This window comes from Pteropus vampyrus, unplaced genomic scaffold, assembly GCF_000151845.1.
Source record: "Pteropus vampyrus isolate Shadow unplaced genomic scaffold, Pvam_2.0 Scaffold314, whole genome shotgun sequence".
Lineage (NCBI taxonomy): Eukaryota > Metazoa > Chordata > Mammalia > Chiroptera > Pteropodidae > Pteropus > Pteropus vampyrus.
The window spans coordinates 809,380-817,449 of record NW_011889095.1 but is presented as its reverse complement, the minus strand read 5'-3'; the positions used below and the strand labels follow the sequence as shown (position 1 = coordinate 817,449).

General features: G+C 46.7%; 1 protein-coding gene and 1 pseudogene across 3 annotated transcripts in view; one reads left to right on the top strand and one right to left on the bottom strand.

The window, feature by feature from the left end:
- The window catches only part of GPRC5B (G protein-coupled receptor class C group 5 member B), a 29,088-nt gene extending 28,194 nt beyond the window's left edge, over positions 1-894 (top strand). For all 3 annotated transcript variants that reach the window (XM_023521774.1, XM_023521771.1, XM_023521772.1), the window contains exon 4: positions 740-894. In XM_023521774.1, the coding sequence (XP_023377542.1) occupies positions 740-879 (140 nt within the window). In that variant the 3' untranslated portion in view covers positions 880-894. The remainder of the gene's footprint in view (positions 1-739) is intronic.
- A 3,396-nt stretch (positions 895-4,290) lies between these two features.
- Positions 4,291-4,409, bottom strand: LOC111730456 (annotated as a pseudogene).
- Positions 4,410-8,070: the final 3,661 nt, after the last annotated feature.

Here is an 8,070-nt window from a genome sequence, read left to right as displayed (position 1 = left end):
GAGCGCCCAAAGGGGAAGTTGCCTTCCTAGAAGTGACCGTTCCGAAAATAATAATAAAATATCTGCTGGGAAAAGTTTCTGGAGAATTGCTAGAGGAATGTTCCCCCCTCAGGCTGCCTGCTAACGGAAGGGCAGACTTTGAAATCGAGCATAACAACGTGGGCGACGTCATTAGACGTCAAGGAAATGACAGCCATGATGAGACAGCCACTACATACCCACCGGGGTGGTTAAAATGAAAAAGACTCATCATACTAAGTGTTGGCGAGGACGCAGAGAGACTGGAATGCTCACGTGTCACTGGTGGGAATGTGAAATGGTGCAAACACTTTAGAAATGATTTGGCGGTATCTTCTAAAATTAAATATTTCTTTGTCCTCGGACCCTCTTGATCCCATTCCTGGGCAATCTGCAACTGAAGTATTTACATCCACCAAAAAAGATGTCCAAGGCACAAAGGGGTCCATCCCGTTTTCCATTCATATGAAAGTTGAGAATAAGCAAAACTAGTCTACGGTGAAGTCAACATAGAGTTTGCCTCGGGGTCGGGGCTGCTGACTGGGCAGGGGGGTGAGGGAGCCCACAGCGGGGCTGGACGCATTCTTTGTCTTGATCCAGGTGGTGGTAATGTGGTGTGTCCTTAGATAGAAATTCACTGAGCTGTAGACCCTACTGTATGGACGTTTTACCTCAAGGACAAAAAATAAAATAAAATAAAATTGGAAAAATGGGGAGGAAGGGAACAGCAGGCATCAAGATCCGAGGACCTTTAATTCAGATCCAGGGCAGAGAGTCTCGGCCGCCACAGCGGTCCCCGTGGTCTGCTCACTTGCTTTATTAAAATATCACATAATTAATGAGAAAATTTTCATTTACTGAACGCTGGACATTCTGCTCATTTAGCATCTCATTTCATTCCCCCAGCCACTCTGGAGGGAGGTGCCAGCATTTCCATTTTATTAACAGAGAAATTACAGCTCAGAGACGCTAAGCGGCTTGCCCAAGGTCACAGAGCTAAATAAGTAAAGGGCATGCCAGGTCTAAGTTCAAAACCCATGGCCTTCACCGTCATGTCACAGCAACACAGAGAGGAAGAACTGGGGTCCCTGATCGCGACCCAGAATGTTCCAACGGAGTCATGTTCTCCACTTTCCGGTTAGGAAGGCAGGAGAGTGTATAACATGGACTAGCAAGAGTTTTCTTCTTTTCTGTTTTACTGGACTGAATTTTCCAAATAAGATTATTTCTCCATTATAAAAGCAATACATAATCGGTATAGAAATTTTGGAGAATACAGAAAAAATATGAAAAAAAACCCCTGCATGTCCCCTCACTGGAAGAACAAACAAATCACGGAAGAATTCCTCTCCGACGAGAAAGCAGTGCTGACGTTCGGGGATAAACGTCGCGGTCTGGCGAGATGACCTCCCTTTCCTGATGTTGGGGTGTTGCGTTATTCTGAGGACAGCTGAGCCGACGTGGAAGCCACAGGCACTGGGGCGAATGCGACAGTCCTAGATGTGCAATAGCCACGGCTTTCTGTTGTTGACTCCTAACAACGTTACTAAAGTCAACGCAGTGAAGTCTCCTTGAAGGCAGTATTTTAAATGGGAACATTTGGTGCCGGAAGGGACAACATCAGTTACATTGACACAGAAGCACAGGGAGTATGAAGTTTTGACCCTGGAAAGGATCTGGAATCCTGGAAAGGGGGGATAGTTAATAAAAGGCTTGTTCTGTTTTGCTTTGTTTTGTTTTGAGAGATAAGGAAAAGTGAACGGGGAGGGAGCCACCAAAGCAGAGCCAGCCACAGGGCCACGGGAGCAGAGTTTGGTGGCGAAGGGCACATCTTCTGGAGCCAGAGCCATCTGGCTTTGAGTCCTACCGTCACTGACCAACTGGGCGCCTGCACGAGTCCCCTGACCTCTGTGCAGCCTCAGCTCTGTCCTCCAAAATAAGGGGACAGTGAGACCTTCCCCTCCACAGAGTGCCAGGGTGACTGACGCGAGATAGGCACCCACTGCCTGGCACATGGCAGATGCTTAATAAAATCGTGTCTTAATCCCACAAGGAGCATGCTGACTGCGGAAAAACGGGGACATAGGCTGTTTTTAAACAAGTATTTAAATACATTTTCTTCGAATCACGCAGGTAGTAGGTAAGTGCTGAGTGCTATTCATGCGTGTTTACACACCTACTAGCATGTTCCTTCTACATCTCGGGTCATGCCGTAGTCAGCTGAACTGCATCGAGAGCGGACTTTTAGCACAGCAAACAGCCACCGTCCGCTCAGCTAGGATGTCTTTCAAAATTCTGTCTTCCGCAGCCTGGTGAGTCGGGGGTGTGAACGAACACAGACGACCCCCGTCAGCCCTGTCTTAACGCCTTTTTTTATCCATCTCTGCATTCCCAGCTGCCGCCGCCAAGACTGAGCCTGCAGAAATATTCCAGGCATTCTGGATGGACTAGGGGTACAAGCAGCTCTCATCCAGTTCAGACCGGCAGCAGCTCTGTATATTAAATATTGCCTGTAAGTAAAATGAAAACAAATCCGCCAGTTTTTTTTTTTTTTTTTAAACAGCTCCTGTAACAAGTTAATAACTCATTGAGAAATTCTTTCATTTGGTGCTGACAGACTGGGCCAAGATTCACTCATTATCTTGGTGGTTGGTCCGGAATCCAAGGCAGACGGGGCTCGAGTCAAGAAACCCAAGGACTGAGAAACCAAACTCACCAAACATTAAGAGGAGGGGGTGGGACGGAACGGACCAGACCAAGAGTTTTGATCACAGACTTCCTCCTCATGGGAAACTAGGAAGGTGTACCGAAAAGGAAACGCGAATATTTTCGACCACCGACTTTGGCGAGAAACGTATCTCCAGACAAAGCCACTTAGAAAGCATCGCTCCTCTCACCTGTCATTCCTCCCCCTACATCCCTCCACTTCGGTCCATGCCCACTGCCACCGGGTCATCCGAGCCGTGCCCCGCTTCAGACGCACTCACTTCGCTACGAAGCCCATCCGATGCGGCCGCTCCCAGCGACGGCCCCTTAAGAGACCCCTGCCGTCCTCAGGGTCAAGTCCAAAGTCCTGAAGGAGGCCCCCCAAGGCCACTGCTCTCTCCTGGCTCCGCCGTCACCTGGCACCCAGCTTTCATCACTCGGCCCTTCTTCCAGCCCCGCTTCCGGTCCTGGGCCAGGTCCCTCTGCCACTCACACGTAGTTAGCCCCTCGCTCACGTCCGCCCTCAGCCGAGGGGCACCTATTTCCATCCGGTCTCTCGCGTCCTCCTGAACTTCTTCGGAGCGCTCATCGCAGTTAGTGATCACGTGTTCTGGAGGTTACTGGAAGAGTGTCTGGCTTGCCCACTAGATGTTGAGTCTCCAGCAGAGCAAAAGGTGATGGCTTATGGTCTCCGTCGAATGCCAGCCCCTGGCAGGTGTGGTCCCACGTGGGCCCAGAGCAGGTGCTCAGTCATTCCTTGTCAAAGCGATGAGAGAAACCCAACTCCAGCTTCTCTGTCAGCCCCAAGCGCTTTCTCTCTCAGCCTCCGGGCTGTCAAAGGGACATACTTCTCTCCCAGCAACAGAAAGGCTGCTCCAGTTCCGTGGGGACGCCCAGACTTCAGAATCAGAGAGGCAAGTGCTTGGGTCGGGCTCTGTTTCTTCACCTATGAAGCGGGGTCCCTCGTGGATCTCATTACGCAGGCGACCTTGCTATTTAAGTATACTAACTGAGATCCCACACAGAAATCCACAGAAGAGTGCCCGGCACACAGCAGGTGCACAAAACCGGTGGTTCTTGTCTGGATTCTAACCGCTGTTTGCCCGGTGTCCCAGGCTAAGCCCTTTTAGCCCCTGCTGCGGCCACAAGGTAACCGAGCAATATGATAAGGTAACTCCAAGGCCTGCCACCTTCCTTCGCGCCTTCCCTGTGGCTGGCTCTGCTTCGGTGGCTCCCTCCCCGTGACAGCGACACTTCACTCTGGCTAATGGGACGAACCCTTTCACGTCAAGCCAGTATGACTGCGACTCCCAGGTTGGCCAGGAAGTCCCGAGTGTCACCTTACCCGCCCCTCACGGGAACACTGCTCCGTTTCTGTGCTTCTGCGACTTTTAAAATAGCTAGCAACGATAACAACAATGACAAAAGTGACAGTAAGTATTATTATAAGTACTACTCGTTTTCTGCTTTTTTTATTTTTTATTTTTAGGCGAGGCAACCCTTGGTTGACCTCGCAGATTGCACGGACCTTGTCAGCTGACAATCCCTTATTTTTTTTATTTTTTACGCCTACAGCACCCGGTCTTCCGAGGTGGCCTCCCATCCAAGTACTAACCAGGCCCGACCCTGCTTAGCTTCCGAGATCAGACGGGATCGGGCTTGGTTAGGGTGGCATGGCCGTAGACTTCTGCTGCTTTTTAAGGTAACCAACGTGTCAGGTGTGTGCTAGGCCACATGCCCCTATCCTGTCTTCAATCTTTGAAACGGCTCTGTGAAGGTGTTCTTACCTCCATGTTGCAGATGAGAACAGTGAGCCTCAGAAAAGTTAGTGACTTTGCTAAGCTGCGAGTGTGGGATTTAACTCCTCGTTTGCCTGTGCCTGTCCTACCGCTTTTAGGGAAATCATCTCAAAGTTCGAAATCAAAGTCAGTGTTTTCAATGTGCAAAAATATCTTCGGTAGTTGCACAAATGAAATTAAACTCTCTTAGGAATGAAGGCAGCCACAGCAGCAATATTTACAATGGTGAAACTTAGAAGTGTCCAGTAGGAAAATAACAAAATTATGTAGCAATTATCTGTAAAATAAATTTATAATATAGGGGGATATGTTCATAACAGAGTTAGGTGAAGAAAGTAGGATGTGAAAAGAGTTGGAATAACTTTACTTATGTAAAGTTAAAGATAGAGATGCATTTCAAAAACATGGGCAAGAAAGATGACAATTGAAAATTCAGAGAACCCAGAATAGCCAAAACTATTTTGGGGCGGGGGGGAAGAGAGAGAATAAAGTTGGATTTAAAAACGTATTATAAAGCTACAGTAATCAAGTATGGAACCGGCATAGGGAGAGATAAATAGACCAATGGAAGAGGATCGAAAGTCCAAAACCAACCTTCTCAGTGATGGCCATTGATTTTTCAACAAGGGTGCCAAGACCATTCCATGGGGAAAGAATAGTTTCTTCATCAAATGCTGCTGGACAACTGGATATCCCCGTGAAAAGCATGGAGCTGGACCCTTACCTGACACCATATAACAATTTTCACTCGCTATGGGTTAAAGACCTAAACGAAAGCACTAAAATCATAAAACTCTTAGGAAAAAAAAAAAAACAAATCTTGGTGATACGACGCCAGAAGCACAAAGCAACAAAGGAAAAAATAAACTGGAGAGCATCACAATGAAAAATTCTCGTGCTCCAAACGACAACAAGCAAGTGCAAAGACGACCCCAAGAAACTGCGCATCTTACATCTGCTAAGAGACGAGTATCTAGGATCTATAAAGAACTCTTAAAACTCGACAATACAAACAACCCACTTCGAAAATGGGCAAAGGACCTGGATAGACATTTCTCCAAAGAAGACCTACAGATGCCAACACGCACATGAAAAGATGTTCCACATCATCAGGCGTCAGGGAAATGTGACTCAAACCACAATGAGCTACCACTTTATACCCATTAGGACGGCTATAACCCAACAGACAGAACCCAGCAAAGTGCTGGCCCGGAGGTGCAAAAACTGGAACCCCGCTACTTCGCTGGTGGGAACGGAAGACGGTGCAGCCCCTCTGAAAAGAGTCTGGCAGTTACACAGCTGGACCGAGAGTTAGGATAGGACCCGGCAATCGCATTCCTAGGTCAATAGCTAAGAAAAACGAAGAACATGTCCACACAAAACCTGTACACTAATGTTCATAGCAGCGTTATTATTCATACCAGCCAAAAAGTGGAAACGACTCAAATGTCCACAGCCTACGAATGAATGAATGCGATACGATATCCGGACAGTGGGACGTTATTCAGCCACGTTACGAACGGAAATCTATCTCCCCTCAAATTCAGACAGGGAAGCCCTAATGCCCTCAGGTACTGTACTGGAGACGGGGCCTTTATCAGGAGGTAACTGAGGTTCCTGAGGTCACAGGGCGGAGCCCTAATCCAATAGAACCGGTACCCTTGAAAGAAGCGGAAGAGACACCAGAGACCTCCCCGCACTATGCGAGGATGCAGCTAGAAGGCAGCTTCTGTGGGCCAGGAGGAGGGCTGTCACCAGAATCTGGCCATGTCGCACACTAAGCTCGGACTTCCGGCCTCCAGGACTGTGGGAAAATAAGTGTCTGTTGTTTAAGCCACCCAGCCTATGGTGTTTTGCTATGGCGGCATAAGCTAACGCGAGCCATAAAAAGAAGTGAAGTATTAATACATGCTACGGCATGGATAAACCTTGAAAACACTAAGTGTGCTCTAAACTAGTCACAAAGGCGAATCTACAGAGACCGAAAGCAGATTAGGGGTTGTCTGGGCTGGGAGGAGTAGGGCTCCTTGGGGAGTTATGGCCAAAGGGAGCAGGGTTTCTCTGGCGGGGCGGGGGCAGGGGGGATGAAAATGTGCTCAGATGGATTGTAATGATGGCGAAAAACTGAATATACTGAAAGCCACTGAATTATATACTTTGAATTATGTGATATATGAATTTTATCTCAATAAAGCTGTTGTTTCCTTCCTTCCTTCCTTCCTTCCTCCCTCCCTCCCTCCCTCCCTTCCTTCCTTTTTTGTTTAAAGAAAGATGACATCCCAGGGTGGTGAGACTTATAATTACCTATTATTTTTGTTGTTGTTGTTCAATTTTCCACAAAGGGCAAGTATTACTTTTAAAATCAGTTAGGAAAGTTATTTTTTTTAATTCTGGTAAAACAAATGCCAGAAGTATTCTCCTCTTCTACAAAGCTGATAGAACTCGCACATCTGTAACCCCAATGACAACTCCTCCTGGGCCAGGCTTCCCAGGGTTCCGTGTTCTTTCATATACATTATCTCACGCGAGACTCGCCACCTCTCTGTCGTAAACAAGGCAAACATCTGTTTTCTTCCTGAATGTGTTTATATCCTGCTTCCTCCCTAATAGGATTTGAGATCATTCTAGAACAAAATATAGTTAATAAAAAAAGAAAAAAGAAAATCAAGTCCAAAGGAAAATAGCAAATTTAGATATGCTAACCAGAAGAGCCGGTAAGTCGCTATAAATGAGTTTTGAGTTGAACTCTGAGGTGCCTGGCAGACAAGGCAAAAAGGGAAAGTTACAGAAAAAGCAAACCATTTCCTCAAAGAAGCATTTTTTCTTGCCACCGTGTTAGATAACATGTCTCATACGGGCATTTATTTTCATAAAAAGATTTAATAGAGTTTACTCCAAATAACGTCTTTACAGAAGATGCTGAAGTACATTTAATATGGCTATTTCCTGGAGCTCCTTTGGTTTTGTAAGCCAAAGATATACCGCTTTGGCAAATGCAGCTAAAATCTAAGATCATAGGATCCAGGTTTATAATTTGATCTAATCCAGTGGTTTTCAAATTTTTTAAACTGCCAACCGCAATGGGAAACACAATTTACATTACTTACAGAACAGCAACGTTTACACTTGAAACAAAAATTTCAACAATTAGTACTTCCCTTACTGTAAGAAATACATTCTGACATTTTCTATCTCTAGTCTGTTTCATTTTTAAATGCTTGTCGCAACCCACTAATAATTGACTTCACCATCTACAGTGGGGAAAACCCGATGCAAAAATTGTATGGTTTAGAGTGGTCACTGATAATTACTGGGCAGCCCATGTGCGTGAGGCACGGGACTAAGGATGTCACATGCACTGTCTCACGTCGGCGCCGCGGGGATCAGGTAAGGGGAGTCCTCGTGTCATTTCCACTGTACAGATGAAGGAGCTGAAGCACAGGGAGAGGTTAAGTGACTTGCTCAAGGTCACCAAGCCAGTAAGAACTTGTGGGCGAGCATCAGCTCAAGTGTTCTGAACTCAAATGGCCTTGTTTCTCAGTTGGGC